We start from the raw sequence: 20,355 nt of genomic DNA on the forward strand, positions 1-20,355 counted from the left end.
GCACTTTCTGCACCTGCATAAACTCCAGGACACATTTACTAACAGTGTTTGTTGCTGTATGTGCTGCAGCTTTGAATTTTTTAATAATATATATTTTGTTAGTATTTTGGCTATGGTGTCTTGTTATGAAATGTACAAGAGTAAAAATGTTTTTAGCAGGTGCTTCAAAGCTAAGTTTGACTGGGAAACTCAAAGCTCAATAGTCTGTATCAACAAAAACTCACTGCAGCCTGTGTAATATTTGATGCGTCATAATTTATTCCAGTCTATCTTGCAAATACATATTTGTGTGGCAATGTCATGCACAAACACACACAACTATTAGATCCTTAAGATCAAACCTGTGTCATTCTTTTGGTCCACTGCAGTGTCGTAGTAAAAAAAAAAAAAAAAAAAGAAGAATAAGTGAAGTGGCCACAAATGGCCAGGATAGAGCCCAGAGTGTTAATGTTTAAAATGTATAAAAATATTATTGATTACAATTCTTCACTGTTAATATCAACAATAAGCTTTTTATTTTGAAATTACAAGTATAAAAAAAATGCTGTTACATTTACATTTAATGCTGTTACACTGTAATCCTTTATTATAAGTATGGACATGGAATCAAGTGAACCACATTTTGAAATAAGTTTAATTGGAATTTTGTACTATGCAAAAACAAAACAAAAAACAGCAACAACATATTAAACAAACAAACAAACACAGCCAGTTCCTTCATTTGTCCATTACATGTCAAACATAGCACTGACCCATAGTCCCTGCTCATCAGCACATGCTTTCAAAAAGAGCTCCATGTCCTCTGCAAACTGAAAAACAAAGAGGAACAAGTGCCTTGCTCCAGTGTCTTCTTCCTCTGACATGTCTCTTAAGACCCTCTGCTGGTCCCCTTGATTTAAGGACAGATATTTTGGCATTGTTACGTGTCCACGGAAAAGTGCCTTATTTTGGACAACCCACTGCACAGAAGGACGCAGATCTTCAACAACTGCTGGCTCCTGTGTCAGGCAAATGGGGATAAAAACATAGCTATTTCTCTGTTGCGGAACAGTTTTTTAACAGTTATTCAAATGTCACTAATCATGTAATTACACTACTGTTTAGTGAATACTGACCTGACTGACTTCCTGGAACTTGCGCTTTTTCAGTCTGAAAATGGGCACGTGTTGTCCTTCAAGCACAGCTTTGGCTTCCTCTCTCCAGTGTGCAAATAGCTTGCCAGAGCTTAACAGAAAATTTTGATATTGTTAAGGTGTGTAAACTTTGACACAACATAGAACAGAAGTCAAAATATAAATACCTTCTGAGATCAAAGTTCTCCATCAACAGCAAGCACCACCATTTACGCAAGTAGGGCATGTCTGACTGTAAAATATTAATATGAAACATATTTAACAACTTTCAAAAGATTCAAGACTCCATTGCTGTGAAAGTAAATAGGATACTTACTATAGTATAGTCAAATGGTGCATCCAGTGCCACGTACAGAGCAGACTATTTGGAAGAAAAAATAAAAATGTCATTTTTTTTTTAGAAGCTTAAATTAGCTTCTGTATGAATCTCAAGAAGAGAAGAGAAAAATTACCATCAGCATGAAGATCCCACAGTCAACTCCATAGTCTTGGCTTGGAAAACCCTGTATTACATTGAAAATAAAGGCTCGTTAATAAAATCCCTTAAAAGAAGACTAGTGTAATTCATATTATTCACCATACACTTAAACTAGCACATACCTTCAAGTCAAAGCTCTTTTTTCCTGACCACTGCCCGGGAATGATCTTCACTGCAAGATTCCTTTTTTTTCAAGACAGTTACATTCACAAGTTAACAGACATCATCATGATGGTGTGAAATGTTTATTGCTAATAGCACCAACTGTAACTACAGGCCTTAGGAACACGACCTCAACAAAACAACATAACAAAATGAAAAAGTACAGTCACATGCTCACAGTTGGTCAAAAAGCATTTTCAGCTTTAATTTAAGGTTGGCATATTTTATAAACTAATATTTAATGGTGTTTTATGTTAAACTAGAACATTTGAAGACCCTATTTATGTCAGAAAATCATCTAAAGACAGCATCACTGACTTGATCAGAATGTGAAGATGAGAAATAGAATAAAATGTTGAAGCATCATGCTGATATAGTATATAAAACAAGCATGTGAGTGTACTGTATGTGTGAACACTCAAGATCAGCAGAACATGATCTGAGATGCACTTAACCTGGAACACTGAACAGGTTCCTGAAAACTCTGGAACAAACCAAAAATGTGACCTCAAAAGTGAAACATATTGTTGGCCACCAAATCCTGCCTTTGTGTATAATGGGTCAAGAAAGAGGATTTCTTTTTTAGGTGGCTTCAGTACCTAAAAGACAGTTAGCCATGACTTCAAACCTGAAAACAATGTCATTGCAAGCGATAACAATCAAAGACTTTTGAAACTGCGTCATAAAAGGTTGAATACATCTCAGACACATAGCAAAATTCTAACAGTTTGTATGTGTGTAATGGAATTTCTTTCACTTATGTATTAATCACGTTATTGTAATGCCTTGGTGATTTTAACATGTCTGACACTCATACTGTAAGACAAATGGTGGGGGTCTATGTAGGATGTTGGGGGAAACAGGAACTCCAGAGGACAAGTCTTTTGTCTCTGCAAGGACTCTGGGAAGTAGCAAGGGAGTGTGAACCTTAAGGTGTGAAACAGCTGTGTACTGCCTTTTGTTCCTGGAGAAGGTATTTAACTGAGAGCCACACTACTCTCAGTGAGACTCTGCTGACCTGCCCCGTGGTCATGCAGGCTCTCCACCAAGCTTGGTTTTCTGTTCTGTGTGTTTTGATTAAAGAATGTTAGCTACCGCTCACCGCTCATCTGCAGGCTTTATTTAAGTGGAAAACTTCCACAACAGAATGGCGCTGTGAGCAGGGTGGTCCGTGTGGTCGCTGAACAACGGTTCCGTGGACGGGCTGATCACCCCTGAGGGAAAAGGTACCTTTGTCCTACCGGCTGTTGAAGCAAAGGAAATGGAGGAGTCACGGAGCCGCGTGTTTCAGCCACCACCGAGACCATCGATTTTGAGGGGACTCCTGCAGATGGGTGAGTGATAGCTAACTTGTAACAAGTCACGAGAGTTTTGTGTCTGGCCAAGGAGGTGAGCGTGTTGCAGCCTTCGGGGAGCCCAAGAAGGTGTGTTACGACCTTTCAGGGCAAGAGCTCCGAGGGAGTCTTCGTGTAGAATCACGGAGTGACATCCCTAGCGTCTTCTAAAAGATCCTAACTTCTTCAAAGGAGACTGGGGGTGGCGGTGTTCGTTCCTTGGTCGCCTCGTGTAGTAGGAAGAGAATCTAGATTCCAGGGGCAGTCAGCGGAGCCGGATTAGCGGCTCGAGAGGCGACTGCGGCAGACGTTCCACCAGGCGGCCAGAGACAAAACTCAATGTTTGACTGTATGGTAAGAACTGAGTAAATGTGTGGTGTGTAAGATTGCAGAGAATGGTTGTGTGGGAAAAGTTGATGTGTGTGAAAAAAAAAACCCAGTGAAAAATGGGAACAAAAACAAGAAAAGAAAAAAAAAGAGAGGAGTGTACTACAGGCCACCAGCTCCCCTAGGGTGGACACACAAAAATTTATTTTTTTTAGCAGAATTGTTGATGAAAATAAGCAATAAAATAGGAAGAGAGTAGAACAACTACAATCTCTCTGGGTTTTTAAGAAAGGGGACTTCAGAACCAGAGAGGGGAGACGTGTTTCTTTAAGCAGTGATAAGAATGATCAAAATGTCTCAGTGTGTCACTTGCAGGTGAAGAGCAGACCCTGATCAATTTTTCACGTGCAGCAGTCGGAAGAAAATTATAGGTTAACATCATTTAGAAACACTCAAGCCAAGTTTTGGCTGAATTGTTTTACAGCTTAACTTCCATGTGTTTGTCACCCTGAGAAAACAAGCTCCAAGAATCTCTCCCTGAAGACAAGAAATGCAGTTCCAGAACAACGAGATGGATATCAGGAGCTCACAGCAGTGTCCTGAGCAGTGAAGAAAAGGTCCAGCAGCAGCAGCTGTGCAAGACAACGACAGCAAGGAGAAAAATGGCATCATCATGACTGGATGGATGGATGTGCATTTCCAACGAGCTGCAACTTCACTGTGTGTAAATGGACCTTTGAAAAGACTGTCTGAGTTGGATATTTGCCACTTTTGGAGCAAAATGGCAAGATGAGACAGTGGAAAACAGGACAAAGCTGAAAGACAACTGACTCTCACTGGACTGCTGCAAGGGGGGAGAGATGAGATGAGACCGCAGTGGAAGGAGCAGGGGAGAACATGGCTGTTTTAGTGTGGGAAATGAAATTTGGGTTTAGGAAACTGGGAAGAAAAACGACTGCCTTGCGTGGAGAACTGAAAAGTGTCTGGAGCACCGCAAAGAGGAGAGGTACACAAAATTACACAAACAGAAATGCATTAATCCTACTAACACATACACACATGCAATGAAGCTCATGAAGACCAAATAGCATTTTAAGCATGCATTGCTGTTACCATCATCTTGTCCGGTTCACTTAGTGGGTTAAGAAGTGATACATAGACTAGTGAACTAGTATTATTTTGGGGAAGGATGATTGAATTATTGCAGGGGTGAACAGAATGCTGCAGGGGGGTCAGATGAGTGGGAACTAATAGATTATTGAGTTTCTTGTTTCTGATGTGTGGGGGAGGTCTTATCATAACACACATCTGGTTACATGGGGGAAAACAAAACTCATTATCTAATAGAATATTGTTGTGTGAGGTGTGACTGGTGGATGAAAGTTTGGGGGATTTTGCATTTTCCTTTGGTACCACTTTTAACCTACCAGTTAGTTGTGTTTTGATCTATCATTCTAAGAGAGCATGCTTAGACAACTCCTAAAAAGAGGCCTTCATATTTTTTGATTTTTAACAGTGCACTGAGATTTTTGTTTGGCAGTTTTCTCTTTTTCAAGCAGGCCTGCAAGATCGGGATCGAAAGCGCTACACAACATGTTGAACAATCGCAAGTGAGTTTCTCCAAAAATTAAAATGGGCTTGGGAGAAAGCCACTTATTTGGGACAATCAGAAAACAAGTCCCTGCCAAAAGGATTCAGCGATGTAATCCAGTCTAAATTCTTTTTTTTCTTTTTTGAAATGACGTCATTGCTGGCAGTAGAAACTTATTGCGTCACGAAAGGTTCTACTGTCAGCAAATAAAAAAAAAATGGGGACTGATTGGACTGACAAAAGCTTTTACTGACTTGAAACCAGTATGCAAGATTGCAACTCCACCTTGACCTGACAAAAGGGTGGATGTATGTATGTATGTATGTTTCTTTTACAGGAGCAGAAAGGTGACAGCAACATGTTGCATGAGCTTTTGGGCCGTGCTGGTTTAACACTAGAATTACTGAGCCTTTTTTCCCTGGTGCAAGTCCCTACTACTAGATTTACTGGCCTGCGCAAATTTGCGTAAATTCCCCCCGACCTTAACACCTCTTGGCATCCCGCTGAGATTTTCACAGGTCTTCAGCTCCATTGTTCTCTTGCTTTTGTTGTGCAAACACACCCTCCCCCAACCCCTAACCATGAGAGATTCAGGTCTTTCCTTCCCTGCAAGGCTACTTTCCTTCCTTACCTGCAGCGTACTATACACCATGGTAGTTTCTATGTGCAATATTTCTCATATGCAATATTAGTTCTTGTCAATCCTTGTCACTACATTGGATGCCTGGCCATAAACATATATACACAGAGTGTATATATATTGTACATATTGTACATATATTTATAGATTTATATAGCCACACCTTATATAATATGCATAAAGTCTAGTTATACACACAGACACATCTATATCATATATATATATATATATACACAGATAGATAGATAGATCTATCTATCTGTGTATATATATATATATATATATACACAGATAGATAGATAGATCTATCTATCTATCTATCTATCTATCTATTCATCTGTGTGTGTGTGTGTGTGTGTGTGTGTGTATACATACACCAATATTTTTGAATACTCGTGTCCATATATATGTTTCCAGATTGTTTGTATAGTGCACTTTCTATACCGTGCTCTGTCCACTTTTTTGCAATGACAATGCAGGTTTGCTGTGTGTGTGTGTGTGTGTGTGTGTGTGTGTTTGTGCAACATTGGCATTTGTTTACTCAGATCCAAGGCAGGCCAAACCTCTGTGTTACAACCTACATACAAAAGACACACTTTCACAATATATGGGTACACAAGTCTGTTTTATTTCAAAGTGTTTTAAACTTTACAGCGTTTGCAGACCCAGTGTCCATCATCCCTGCATTTGGCACAGGTGAATTTCTGACATGTTGCACAGGTAAACCTGCTGCGATTCCTGTTGCAGCTCTCTTGCACCTGGCACTGCGTTGTCTTTACAGTCCCTGGCACAGCAGCTGCCTCTGTGCTAATATTTCCTTGTGCTGCATGAATCGGCAACGAAGTTGCTGAGCTAGAAGACTCAGAAACAATCTTCTTTTGCCTGTCCACCCTGTACATGCCTTGTACAAAATGTAGGCATTCACTGCTGCCAGGTCCAGCATATTGTAGAAAACCGCTACTGGCCACCTGCGTGTTGCTGATCTTACAGAATACATCCGTGCCATTTGGTCCAACACGTCTACACCACACTGTAAAAGCAGAGCGAGAGAGTCATGAGTATATGTTTTTTTCTATAGGCCTGTATAGCACACATCAGAAAACATTGTAGCACTGGTGTAAAATTGTACACACATTCACATACCTCCATGTGGTTATAGTCTGTTATCGTGTTGGGTTTCCTCTTTCTGCCGTCACCGATCGTCACGTCTTGGTGCATGGAACTTAGAACACACACAGTCTTGTTTTTTTTAGGTGCATAAATTGTCAAGGACACACTGCCACTTCTAAGCACTGAAGTGGAGAATACCTCTTGCTTTGCAGTATCTTTTGCAAGTTGAGGAACTTCACGCCGGACTTTATTCACCGTGCCCAGTAACGTTGTTTTGCGCTGCAGCAGTCTGTGCGACAGTGACAGTGAAGTAAAGAAATTGTCCGTTGTGACGTTTCTCCCATCATCCAAAAACGGCTCCATCAGTTTCATGACCACGTTCTCTGCCAGCCTCTCTCCCTTCTGACGACTGGGGTCCTTTCCCAAGTAAGGAGATGCACTGCAGACATATTTGGTGTCCAAATCCGTGGCCATCCAGAACTTGATCCCAAATTTGTCTGGCTTGGTTGCAATATACTGTGTGAATGGACAACGAACCTTGGCAGGGAACAGCTGTTCCCTACCAAGCATTTCTTGCAGCTGGCAACAACGGTCGTGCATTCAGTATAGTTGTGACTTCCGCAAGAAATGTGGTCAAAATCTCATGAGTAAGTTGAAGCATTTCTACCAGGCATTTCTGAAAGTTGTAACACAGAGGTTTGGCCTGCCTTGGATCTGAGCAACTCTGAGTGAGCAAATGCAAATGTGCCAGGCCTCAAGGACAATGGGTGGTTTGCACAACAAAAGCTGTAGGAGAAATAAGCTGACGACCTGTGAAAATCTCAGCAGGGGTGCTTAACACCTCGGGACTTGCACCAGAAAATAAAAAAGCCAGTAATTCTAGGGGGTGTTGGGTTTAGAGAAGCTACGCAAATTTGCGCAGGATAGTAAACCTAGTTGCCACTTTCTGTGTCTTTGAATTTACCAGCGGTGTGTTATTCATAACCTTGTATTGTTTACAGTGCAGAGGTCACTGTGAGAAAGTGTGCATACAGATGCGCTGCGCTAACATCTATTTTTCCACACCAGAGGGCTAATCATATGATCCAATCACATGATTTGCAGCAGGACACACCGCTGGCTAATGTTTTACCTTTTTCTTACAACAGGGCCTGGAGTGAAACTACTCCAGGGGAGAATCCCTGGGAATTTTTAAGTGACAATGCACAACTTCATTGTGCAAGTCTAATTGTGTTAAACTAACATTTGGCAAAAGAGGGTTTTCCGGGGAAGTTTTCATTTTTAAATTGCAGAGACCGTGACATGAGGGATATGGAAGGATTGACGCAGATACAGACCACGACTGGGAGAGAATGCTTCAAGAGGACCAGTGACAAGCAGGGACCATCTGCAGGACAGCAGACAAACGACAGTGGGCTGCACCACTGGGCTTCCAAATGATTGTCACGAGGAGATTTTGAACAGCACAATCTTAAAATGAAAGAGTTTCGCCGTTGACGTTGAGGAAGACAACTAAGGTGTACGACGTGCTCTGCCTTAAATCTACAGCTGCGTTGGAACAGAAATCGAGGGATGAAGAGAGCGTGCCAAGCTCCAAAAGTGACAGCGCAGAGGGAGATCAGCGTTGGAATTATAACTCTGTAAATGGCACAGACACCAGGAGCCATGACTGGGACTGGGAATGACCAGCTAATGCTTTTTCACTTTGCCATGCAAAGTACTTTGACACTCTGGAGAAGACCTTTCCTCTGTATCATTGTTGTTTCCATTTGCATGTGAGAGCTTAGATTGGGGGGAAGATTAAAGATGAACAAAGGGTGGTGGGAGAACAGTGAAGTGAGGATACACAGTGTGAAACTCCTTTAAGTGTACAATAATGTTGATGTGATTACAGAATGTCAGGAAAGAAATTCTGGTATTAATGTGATTCTTGATTTAAGAATCAAAGGGTGGGATTGTATAGGAATTTCTTTCACCTATGTGTTAATCACGTTATTGTAATGCCTTGGTGATTTTAACATGTCTGACACTCATACTGTAAGACAAATGGTGGGGGTCTATGTAGGATGTTGGGGAAACAGGAACTCCAGAGGACCAGTCTTTTGTCTCTGCAAGGACTCTGGGAAGTAGCAAGGGAGTGTGAACCTTAAGGTGTGAAACAGCTGTGTACTGCCTTTTGTTCCTGGAGAAGGTATTTAACTGAGAGCCACACTAGGCTCAGTGAGACTCTGCTGACCCTGCCCCGTGGTCATGCAGGCTCTCCACCAAGCTTGGTTTTCTGTTCTGTGTGTTTTGATTAAAGAATGTTAGCTACCGCTCACCGCTCATCTGCAGGCTTTATTTAAGTGGAAAACTTCCACAACATGTGTCAAAAAACAAGACTTACACACAACTGGAAATGACCAGGTGTCCAGAGAGGGAGAACTATGATATCCATCCTCTGAGCATCAGTCTGAAACACAATTTTATTTTTAAGTATTCTGTATATGAACTCTCACCAAAGTTATAAAAAAGATCATTTGGATTACTTGCTTGTTTCTTTAAAGGACGGTACACTTACAGGAAAGGACTGCAATGGATCACAGCCATAGGGTGCAAGCCAAGTCCGGGTGACATACAGATTTTCTATGTAAATGCTTATCCCCTAGAATGTAAAAACAGCACATTTAAAACAACTCTTTAAATTAAAGCTTGACAATCATCATATACAACATACAGTACCTTTGACTGAACAATTTTAGTGATAAGCTCAAAACAGCCATTTTCAATCTGAAACAGAAAAAATCATCAAAAAAATGAATGTACACTTTATTATTTCATATTCATAGAAACAAAATACTTACAGTCGATTCCATTTGTTTGTTTAAACCCAGTGTCCAAAAATCTGCCCGTGTGAGGCATCCAGAAGACGTTTCAACAATCAGCTCATCTTTGGGTCTGCTGATGTCCAGAACATAGTTGAGCTAAAAAAAAAACAGAGAGGTGTCATAGACTGTGGATGACAAAATCAGATAAGCACTAAAAGTTGCACTTTGCGACATCTGAAAACTTAAACACATGCTGCAGTTACAGGGGTGCGGTACAAAACACCATGATGAACGGCTGGCCAAAATGTTCTCAGGCTTTGTCAGAGCTTCACACGGTGGTCCACACAGGTCAGGAAAAGTTGCATCTGTTGACCTTCTATTGGCTTTCTTGTTGTCAACTCTTTCCTGAGGTTCTATAGGGATTTTAACAGGTTTCAGACAAAACACTACAAAGAATGCATATTAAATGCATACAAATGCAAGAAAAATAAGCACTATTTATAGAAGGAAATTCATTTGAAACAGCATGTAACAAGTTCGTTTATGAGCCCTCAACTACAACAAGATAATGAATGCAAGGTTATTATTTCACCTATATATGACAATCACTATTCAAAATAAGAAATTTTACCAGTGTCACCAGACATTGAAGGTGCTGGGTTCAACACCGTTTCTGTGGTTTCTCTGAGTTTATTGCACACCTGTGGGGCTAGGTACACAAAGAAAAGAATATACACACACAGATAGGAACAAATCTAACATGTGAACAATGGTAGCGTTCTGGTCATGAGACAATGCATGTACTTACCTACGACAGCTTGCCCCAGTGCCGACAATGAGATATTGATCTTTCCAAGTCGACCATGTCTTAGCTGCCTCTCCAGAAGTTTCTTGTTGGTGACAGTGTTATAATGATGAGTTATATTTCTCATCAGAAACACATGTGTGGATGGACTCGTATTACTTAAAAAGTAATTGCTTTTCCTCATGTTTGCAAAGAACTGTTCAACAACTTGACTGTTCAGCCAGCCTTTCAGCTCTGGGACAAGTTGAATTCTGCGTAATATGTCCTTGGGATCTTTTGTATTTCCCTCATGAAGTATGTCATACAGGACATAATGGTCAGATGATCCAGTGACAGGATGAGGATTTTCATTTACACCGTCCATCCTTTCATGTAGCCATGGAAGATTCACTTTCAGGCTTCCATCCTGTGCAGCCTTGACATTTTCCTCAGTGGGCTCAGCCAGTCGACCTTCATGTGGATGAAATGGCAGTTTATCAGGAACCCGCAAATTGGTGTGTGCCGCCAAACCCCTCGCAAAATCGTAAACACAGACGTTTGGCATGTGCTTCCAGGACAGGAGAAGGTCAGCAAAATCCTGGGGACTTTCAGCACGAAGATTAAATTTAACACTGTATACAATGCCATGTGGACATAGTATTACAGACCATCCTCCTGCAAGCAAAGATTTAAAAAGTTGTTTGTGATTGTAATTACATATTTTAATGCTACTTCTAATAATCGCTAAGTGATGCTTACCAGAGGCAGCCCATATGCTTTGAAAGACCTTATCATATGTCTGCCTGCTCTTCATCTTCTCCCTCAGTCTGGTGATGAGATCAAAGCGGGAGCCTTTGGAGTCGATGTTGCAGGCTTTACACAATTTTCTCACCACTCCAACCTGACAGTAATTATGGAAAACTGTAAATGGAACAACCCCAGAACTTTATGTCACATATTCTGAAAACATAAAAGCAATGTTACCTTTTGTTTGGCGAGTTCATCCAACAGACGGTCTTCTGTGACACTGCTAAGCTTTGCTTCATGTGAAGAGCTTGTTCCTACTTTTTGAAACTCTGTGTTAAGCACAATGTCACTTGTTCGAGTTTCACTCCCGATCCATGGTGCCCAGTGCGTGTAACTTGGTGGAACTGAAAATGGATTCTTCACGCCGCCTACAGAAAATGGCATGTTTTTAATTACAATCTAAATTACTTTAAAACACTGAATGACTTTCAATAAGTTTTTGCCATCACTCACTTGGAAAAAACCCACGGCTTATCATTTCCAGGTGAATAGAGTTCCAAAAACCTTCAATGTCACGTTCACCATTGAAGTCTTCCGGGGCTTTGAGGTCACTCACTATAATAAATTGACTCATAAGAACATGCACATAATGTAAGCAATGAACTATAAACACAAATGTACATTAAACTTACCTGCTAACTTGAACACCCCTTTTCTGTGTAAGTCCATAACTACCACAGGGGGGTGAAACCCACAGTTTATGCAGGAGTACATGTATTCTGCGTCAGTCAAAGCCTCAAAATGGCAATAAGCATGAAAAATGATATCCCTAGAAGGAAACTTCACTCTTCTTAAGCCCTCCGATGAGTCAATGACCCCTGAAGCGGATACATGGTTCTGTAATATGACAATAGGGTGAAGAAGACTATGATTACACAGATATTTAAATTTGGGCACCAACATATCATAATGACACAAACACATTTTTAAAGCAATCTTCAGATGAGTATATTTTATTTTTGCAATCCTCACCTGCAGATTTTCTCTCAGAAAAAGGCAGAGTTCAAGAGCCAAAACAACGTGGTTGTCAAAGTTGTGAAGCCCATCTGTCCACTCCTGGTATCTGTAGACCATGTGGCACTGAGGACACGATCTATGGTGTGTTGAAACATCAACAAAGACATATCACATTAATGTCAAAACATTAGTATAGGAACAATTATAACTAATTATTTCACACTGATGTTAAATCTTATTCATTAAAACTTACTCTCAGTCACTCCCATCATGCTGACAATCCTCGCTTTATTGGTAACTAGAACAGCCTCATCAAGTTTTGGGTGCTCTGGGCACACCTGGCACAACGTTTCACATGGAAAGAGCTGTTTCTGATGATCCATTTTCTGTGAGATGACATTTTCTGGAAGAGATCCAGGAATTTTTTTCTCTTTAAAAATATAGCGTATACTCCTTTCGACGGCAGCATTGTCCTCAAAGGAAGAACTCTCCTGAGTCATCTGTGATGGGGTGCTTGATGATAGTGGTACAGTTGATTTGAAGATGTCTCTCTGTGTCTGGAAGAGATGCCATTTAGCTATGTTTTTATGAGGACATGATATTCGTGGCTTTGCACAAGCACAATGCCAGGTGTTCCTCAGAGCATTGTAAGTCACAAATATTCTGCCAAGACGGCAGAAACTGTGTATTTCCGGCTCAAATACAGACAAACAGATCTGTGTTGAGGATCCACCAAAATCCACCCTCACACAAAGTGGAGCATGTGCCATCTGGGCAGCTTTCTGTCTCTTTATGCATGTAGCAGTAGGGCTGCTCGATTATGGCAAAAATGATAATCATGATTATTTTCACTGAAATTGAGATCTCGATTATTTGACAATATTTATTTAACAATAACAATGTATTGAATAACGGGTTTAAAGATTGTCAAAAAATAATATAAAATAGTGTGCAAATACTGATTACAGTGCAAATGTTTGGAATATAAAAAATAAATGAAAAATGTAAACATCTGTGTTTAGTGAACTTCAAAATACTGCACAATATTTGATCCACGTCTGACTCCGCGAACCCATAATGTTTCCACCAATGTTCCCTCTAATTTTTCATGTGTCTGAGCGAACACACAAACTCCCTGAGCGATCTCGTGGATGAGTCTGTGGTCTGGGAGAGAGTCTGTAACTCTCTGTCTGCAAAATACAGCATATAATGACCAATGTTGGGCAATTAATTATATAGTTACTACTTCAAAAAAGTAACTGAGTTTGGCAAACAACAAAGTTTTTTGCAGCTATTTATGTTTTTTAATGCAGCCAAGGCATTTTTTTAAATAAACATTTCAAACTATTTACAGAACAATCAGCTGTTCTGCATCAAATCTGATGCCACACAAATTATTTGCGCCACTCCAAAAAATAATTTCTGTCCACTATGAGATAAAGGAGAACAACAGCCTGATACCTGCAGGCCTGACAACAGGAGATGTATCACTGCTGTAACACCTGTAACATTCAGCAGCCGCCTCATTGTTCTGACACACACAACAAAACTATTGACTACACTACACACTAACTACACACTAACTACACACTAACTACACACTAACTACACAAGATTTGCGCTAAACGTCTCAAATCTCTCACATCTCAGAACACCGCCGTCACTCCTAAAACTTCCCCCCGTTTCTTAACAACTAGATGCCACGTTGCCATATCATTTTTTGATTGGTCGACACGGTACTTTTTTCGACCAAGAGGAAAGGGTGGGGGGTTTTTGGTTTTGTTTTTGCTCACAGGCTTTCGAGCGTTTTCCTTATAAAACACCGTTTTTACCGTTTCTTCCCGCAGTAAATATAAACAACGATAGTATTCAGGAAGAAAACCAAACATTGCAGATATTTTTATCATGACTCTGGTTTTACGTGGCCGATCAACACAATTTAAAAACTGGTATAAAGTCCACACTTTTTCCGTCAGTTGTTCCGTGTGAAAAGATTTTGTTTATTATTCAAATATGCTTTGCTTGTGATTGTGTAAACTCTGAATGACGATTCACTCTGATAAACATGAAGCCTTGCCTATGCTTATCAAATGCCTGTGAAGACAAGTTCCTGTGTAAAGAGGAACGGAAAATGCCACTTAAGCAGACGTTTAGTATAGTACGGACAGAATGTTTAGCAAGATATGCATTTGTCAGTTAAGCAATCTATATTCTGAGAACAGGCGGAGACTGCCTCCGTCTGCTGTGTAATCTACATGCCTATATAACCTGCAATAAAGAAGTGTACTGTGTGACTCTCTCTCGAGACGTTCACCCATGTACATGTGATTGATTATATTGTCTCACTGTGTCTCTGTTTTACTTTGGCAGCCTTCTATTTGGGAATTTTCCCCCCACATTCCGTCTGTCCTGCTCACATCTCCAATGGTTGGACACGTTGTCATTAACATGGCTTCACTTCACATCAGCCACGCCGCTTTGCTAGCTAAAACACCGGTGTCGGCACATAAGGACGCTGTCATAGCCTGTCAGCGACGTTGATTGGCTGCGTATATACGAATGTGAATCGCATCATTGGCTGGACTATAGGATAAGGTGGCATCGTTCTAATCCCATACAGGAGCAGCCAGTCACTCACTGACTAACACTGCAAAACAGATTTGTTGAAGTTTTAATTTTAATTTCAATTCAGGTTAGATTTTTTTTGTGCGCAACGCAGATTTTCTGTGCGCAGAGACCGTGCCAGCAGTGCGCAATTGCGCACGTGCGCAACTTAGAGGGAACATTGGTTTCCACACCACTGAAGTCGTTTTATCTCTCTTTTCAACCAACGGCATTCTTTCTTCAGCAGCCATTATCCTCTCCTCTCCAAATAACTTCTGCTTAGCTTTCCGAGCTTTCCGAGCTTCCCTCGGGTCCTCTTAATTGTTGTGACGCGTCTTCGAAACGCAGAGAGGTGCGCTCGATTTGCCACACGGAGCAGCGCGAGAGTAACGCACCAGGGAGGTGCTAATAATCGGCTCAGTCATTTTTAATGATCATTGAAAACCCAGATCGTAATCGAGATTAAAATTCGATTAATTGAGCAGCCCTATGTAGCAGCTTTGGCCTCTCCAAAAAATTTAAGGTCCACCATTTCCATCACGATGTGCTCTTGAAGAAAAACCTCCTTTACAGTTTCTCGGCAGTAATCTAGTGAGCAAAGGTGCTCACATAAACTGAAGCCTAGTCCGCTCTGCTGGGCCAGCAACTGGTGTTGCTGACATTCCTCCAGCTCACATCTGATATTGTGAGACATCCCCCATGTTTTCCTCTGAACGTGAACTGGCACAGAAAACCCATGGCCAGTTCTCTGATCAGCAAATAACCCTGTAGTTTCATCTACACAAACACACTGCAGATGACTGGCCAGGCAAACATCTATTGATTGGTTGGAGTGCTTCCTCATCATGTGAGCCTTGTAGTTTTTGGTACGAAGAGTAAGGCCACAGTGAGGGCATGTCATTTTCATGGACTTTCCATCAGCTGCAGTTTTATTGAACACAGAGGGTAGAGCATATGAATGTTCTAACAAAGATTCAGAAAATGGTTCAGATACCGAAGACAAAACCTTGGGGGGGAGACGGGGCTCCTCGAAGAGTACTGCCGGAGGAATACGGGTCTCCTCGGAGAGTTCAGCAGGGAGCAGTCCTGATAATGGTGGCTGACTTGGCATTGAAGAATGCTGACAAGACAATAAATGCCTTGCCATATCCCCACGCCGTATGATTGTAATCTTACAGACAGGGCAGTGAAAGTGTCCTGTTGTCCTACAAGGCAGCCTGCACCGGCATATCATTTTATCTGTAAGAGATAAAACAAACAAACAAACAACATGTAATTTAAATGTACTGTATAGAATGCAATCAGTTTATCTAACAATCAGATTGTACATGTTAACAAAAACATCCAAGCCAACCTCAATAATAAAAGCAAAATGGTATGGATCACAAAAGTTATGTCAAGAAAAGTGGTAAAAAGTAAATAAAAATATATTTTATAAAAACACTATTTTTGTTGCAGATGAATGCACTGAACTGTACAATATCAACAGCAACTTTTAAGTCAACAAAGATACTGCAGAAGTGCTTAAAAAAGTGCATATTTATAACTATAAAGTATATTTAATACAAACATACCGTTGAAATGCAAAGCATTTTTTATATGCACACTTAGATGCTCCTCAATCTTTGCCCTGACAGTAGGGCTGAAAATGGGGCACAGAGGGCAGTGAAAGAGTCCTCTGCAACACGTGTTGCATTCCTGCAATTCTGGCTTTAAGCCAGAATTCCAGATTGATATGTGCATCTAAAACAGAGAGAAAAACAGATAAACACCATATACACATTTAAGTTCAGGTTTTAGCAGAAATAACAATTTACAGTTGGCATGTAAGAGATTTGGGAAGAAAATTCTTGAAACCCCCCCCCCCAAATATTTTACAAGACACTTTAATTTGTGAGATATGTTTTTATTGACATATAACAGTCAATTGAACAGGGGCTAACTAAAATCTGGGCAATAAAAAAGCTGTACAGAATAGAATAACGAATAGAAGTATTGATAAATATATAAATCTGCTTGTGACGAAATTTACAGTGTTGACGATAACCAAAGGTGTCAAAAGTACACACGTTCCTTACTACAGTTTAGACACCTCTGTTTAAAAATGATCAAATAAAAGTAGAAGCATTGACTCGACTTTTTAGTCAAGTGGAAGTAAGAAGTACAGGGTCTAAAATATAATTTATGTACAAAGTTTTGAAGTAATCTTGCGTCCAAAGCACGCGTGCGGGGGGCTGATTTACAAATGTTCGGATTACAAAGTACAGATACGCGTGCTAAAATGTGAGAAGTAGAAGTATAAAGAAGTATACAGTAGGCACAAAAAAGTACAGCAGTAAAGTAAAGATACCAGAAAATTCTACTTGAAGTATTTGTACTTTGTTATTTTGCATCTCTGATGCCAACAATAAATCATATTCTAATGCAAAATGTGTTTTTTTTTCTTCTTCTTGCCCACAGAAGCCGTTAATTCAGCTCTCTTACTTAAACCAGGCCCAGGAAAAAGCATATCTGTGTGCTTCTCTGCCATGGAGCACGATGAAAAAAAGATTAAAATAAGAAGGAATGTTGTTGTAACGCAAAAAAAGTGGCAATATGATCACTGTAAGAAAAGTAGACAATTCCTAGAATTATGAAATTACTAACGGCAAATTTATTTAATAAAGACTCTGTCCCAACCTTTGCGATCAACTTGCAAGACTTCCACGGTATCCATGCGTGTTTATGGCTACTGTGGAGGTCACGTGCTTCTGGTTACTGTGGAGCTCCACAGTGGCTGCAGCCAGACCCTTCTCCTCTCATCGCCACGCCTGAAGTGCAGAAGAGCCTGCAGGAAGCGAGCTCGCAGCAACCGTGAACGAGGGATCAACAGACGCAGATGCATCTGGTCTTCAAACAGGCCCACACATTTCCACCGTTCAAGCTGGAACACCACCAGCAACGGCCTTTAAACATGGTGAAAAAAATCGTCACATACACTCAGTGGGAGACAAAAAGCACGCCATTCTGTCGCCGGTACTGCAGAGCGAGCCGGCAAACAACCGAAGACACCGCTCCCCACCCCAGCGAGAGTCGTGGACAGCCTTCGGCCGTGGACGACGACGAGGTGGAGAGTCTGCTCCCCACCGCTGTTTTGGAACTTACAAAATTAACGGTTAAGTACATAATTAATTCGCTAATCCAGAAACACCGGCAAGATGTCTGTCAAGGATGTGAGATCTCCCACCCCTCGCAGAGACGACATTCTTGTCTTTTCCCTTTAGAAATATATTACTTTTTCCGATATTATGATCAACTCTGTAAAGGTTTCTGGAATGGACATTTCACAAAGATCTTATTGCAAATTTTGCGCTTGGAGGGTTTTTCACCACCAGCGGCTCAAGTCAGAGGCGTTGCCAGGGCATATCTGTTTGAACTCAGAGACGCCCGCGACATAGAGGTCACTCTGCAAGAAATTGACGCCAGCGTCACTGAGGTGACCAGGACCGTAATTCTTAAAGTGCTCGACGATAATTACACACTGTGGCTCGACTAGTAATCGTTTTTTTTTCTCAAAGTTTTTTTTTCTTCTCTTGCTTTTTAATTTCTCAATGTTTATTTACCTTTTTTTTTTTTTAGATAAATAAATGGTTTACCTTTGTTTGTTCCAAAAAAAGTTTTACAAAATCAATGTTATGATTTGCTTTTCAACTCAATCAAATGTGTTTTTTTCATTATATCAAATAAAACCTTTTTGGAAAAGACCCTCTTCGCTGGAGGGTCCGAGGAATGTTATGATTTAATGTTGTCAGTGTTTTGTTTTATGTTATGTTTCTCGACCGCTTCAGCATTCGTTTCCTGTTTTATTGTGAAGGTCTGCGTCTCATGTGAGTGTTAAGTTTTACCTCTGTCTCGTCTGGTTGATTATTCCCAGCTGTGTTCCCCACCTGTGTGTAATCTCCCTGTGTTTCCCTGTGTGTATTTAAGTCGCATCCTCTGTCTTTGTAGTTTGGCTGGTCCGTCTGTGTATCCACCGTGTCTCATCCGTGTGTTTCCCTGCTGCCCAACCGTCATCTGTTTTCTGCTGGCTGTTATTCGTGTTCAGTGGCACCGTTTCCGCTGGAGGGTCCGAGGGGCCTGTCCAGCCTTCATTCGTTTCCGCTGGAGGGTCCGAGGGACCGCTTCAGCCTTCCGTCTCCGCTGGAGGGTCCAAGGGGCCTGTCCAGCCTTCATTCGTCTTCGCTGGAGGGTCCGAGGGACCGCTTCAGCCTTCCGTCTCCGCTGGAGGGTCCGAGGGACCGCTTCAGCATTCGTCCGTCTTCGCTGGAGGGTCCGAGGGACCGCTTCAGCCTTCCGTCTCCGCTGGAGGGTCCAAGGGGCCTGTCCAGCCTTCATTCGTCTTCGCTGGAGGGTCCGAGGGACCGCTTCAGCCTTCCGTCTCCGCTGGAGGGTCCGAGGGACCGCTTCAGCATTCGTCCGTCTTCGCTGGAGGGTCCGAGGGACCGCTTCAGCCTTCCGTCTCCGCTGGAGGGTCCAAGGGGCCTGTCCAGCCATCATTCGTCTTCGCTGGAGGGTCCGGAGGACCGCTTCAGCATTCTGTTTCAGCTGGAGGGTCCGAGGGGCCTGTCCAGCCAACATTCGTCTTCGCTGGAGGGTCCGAGGGGCCTGTCCAGCCTTCGTCCGTCTCCGCTGGAGGGTCCGAGGGACCGCTTCAGCATTCGTCCGTCTTCGCTGGAGGGTCCGAGGGACCGCTTCAGCATTCGTCCGTCTTCACTGGAGGGTCCGGAGGACCGCTTCAGCATTCTGTTTCAGCTGGAGGGTCCGAGGGGCCTGTTCAGCCTTCGTCTGTCTTCGCTGGAGGGTCCGAGGGACCGCTTCAGCATTCCGTCTTCGCTGGAGGGTCCGAGGGACCGCTTCAGCCTTCCGTCTCCGCTGGAGGGTCCAAGGGGCCTGTCCAGCCAACATTCGTCTTCGCTGGAGGGTCCGAGGGGCCTGTCCAGCCTTCGTCCGTCTCCGCTGGAGGGTCCGAGGGGCCTGTCCAGCCTTCGTCCGTCTTTGCTGGAGGGTCCGGGAGGACCGCTTCAGCATTCTGTCTGCCTGCAGAATAGCGGCCAGTGCCTTGTGCGCTGGTCCTCCAGGACTACAGCATTCATGGCTCTCTAGGTCATGAATCAAACATTTTCATTTGGGGTTAAATGTTTGATTTTTGGGTGGGGGGAAATGTTATGATTTAATGTTGTCAGTGTTTTGTTTTATGTTATGTTTAAGGATTTGTTCTTGTTTCCTGTTTTATTGTGAAGGTCTGCGTCTCATGTGAGTGTGTTCAGTTTTACCTCTGTCTCGTCTTGTTGATTATTCCCAGCTGTGTTCCCCACCTGTGTCTAATTTCCCTGTGTGTATTTAAGTCGCGTCCTCTGTCTTTGTAGTTTGGCTGGTCCGTCTGTGTATCCACCATGTCTCATCCGTGTGTTTCCCTGCTGCCCAACCGTCATCTGTTTTCTGCTCGCGGTTATTTGTGTTCAGGTTTGTGTTTCTGTTCAGGGTCAGTAGTTTAGTTTTCCCAGTATAGTTTAGTTCTCCGTTCACCATTTTGTCCATCTCTTTTGTTGTGTTTGCCTTAGTGGCACCAGCCATTTTTAGCC

The 20,355-nt window shown here is 42.0% G+C and overlaps 2 protein-coding genes and 1 long non-coding RNA gene across 3 annotated transcripts; all 3 read right to left on the reverse strand.

Annotated features, from left to right (window-relative positions):
* Positions 1 to 617: 617 nt before the first annotated feature.
* LOC109202783 (sentrin-specific protease 1) lies at positions 618 to 9,683 on the reverse strand. The gene is made up of 11 exons (XM_025909476.1): positions 9,619 to 9,683; positions 9,497 to 9,544; positions 9,336 to 9,419; positions 9,162 to 9,227; positions 2,281 to 2,372; positions 1,734 to 1,794; positions 1,586 to 1,636; positions 1,450 to 1,494; positions 1,301 to 1,365; positions 1,116 to 1,224; positions 618 to 998 (listed from the first exon to the last, which is right to left on the reverse strand). Exons 1-11 carry the CDS (start codon positions 9,628 to 9,630, stop codon positions 729 to 731), a joined length of 903 nt encoding a protein of 300 aa, XP_025765261.1. The 5' UTR covers positions 9,631 to 9,683; the 3' UTR covers positions 618 to 728.
* A 172-nt stretch (positions 9,684 to 9,855) lies between these two features.
* On the reverse strand, positions 9,856 to 12,928 carry LOC109202981 (uncharacterized). The gene is made up of 9 exons (XM_025909475.1): positions 12,384 to 12,928; positions 12,146 to 12,266; positions 11,806 to 12,010; positions 11,627 to 11,728; positions 11,351 to 11,541; positions 11,126 to 11,267; positions 10,391 to 11,041; positions 10,228 to 10,291; positions 9,856 to 9,995 (listed from the first exon to the last, which is right to left on the reverse strand). Exons 2-9 carry the CDS (start codon positions 12,245 to 12,247, stop codon positions 9,977 to 9,979), a joined length of 1,476 nt encoding a protein of 491 aa, XP_025765260.1. The 5' UTR covers positions 12,248 to 12,266; positions 12,384 to 12,928; the 3' UTR covers positions 9,856 to 9,976.
* Positions 12,929 to 15,397: 2,469 nt separating this feature from the next.
* LOC109202784 (uncharacterized) lies at positions 15,398 to 17,488 on the reverse strand. Its single transcript, XR_002062707.2, has 3 exons — positions 17,414 to 17,488; positions 16,309 to 16,477; positions 15,398 to 15,973 (listed from the first exon to the last, which is right to left on the reverse strand). It is a non-coding gene; the product is annotated as an uncharacterized LOC109202784 (long non-coding RNA).
* Positions 17,489 to 20,355: the final 2,867 nt, after the last annotated feature.

The sequence above is a fragment of the Oreochromis niloticus genome, linkage group LG7 (genome assembly GCF_001858045.2).
Source record: "Oreochromis niloticus isolate F11D_XX linkage group LG7, O_niloticus_UMD_NMBU, whole genome shotgun sequence".
Lineage (NCBI taxonomy): Eukaryota > Metazoa > Chordata > Actinopteri > Cichliformes > Cichlidae > Oreochromis > Oreochromis niloticus.

Bases quoted from the DNA above. Each gene is read 5' to 3' on its own strand.
- LOC109202981 (XM_025909475.1), bottom strand. From the start codon at position 12,247: ATGGTCTACAGATACCAGGAGTGGACAGATGGGCTTCACAACTTTGAC. The intron at 11,042-11,125 runs GTAAGCATCACT...CTTTGCTTGCAG, and splicing joins AAGCATATGGGCTGCCTCTG to GAGGATGGTCTGTAATACTA. The intron at 10,292-10,390 runs GTAAGTACATGC...TTGTGTACCTAG, and splicing joins ACTGGGGCAAGCTGTCGTAG to CCCCACAGGTGTGCAATAAA.
- LOC109202783 (XM_025909476.1), bottom strand. The intron at 9,228-9,335 runs GTAAGTGTACCG...ATTGTGTTTCAG, and splicing joins ATCCATTGCAGTCCTTTCCT to ACTGATGCTCAGAGGATGGA. The intron at 2,373-9,161 runs GTAAGTCTTGTT...ACTGTCTTTTAG, and splicing joins CTGGTCATTTCCAGTTGTGT to GTACTGAAGCCACCTAAAAA.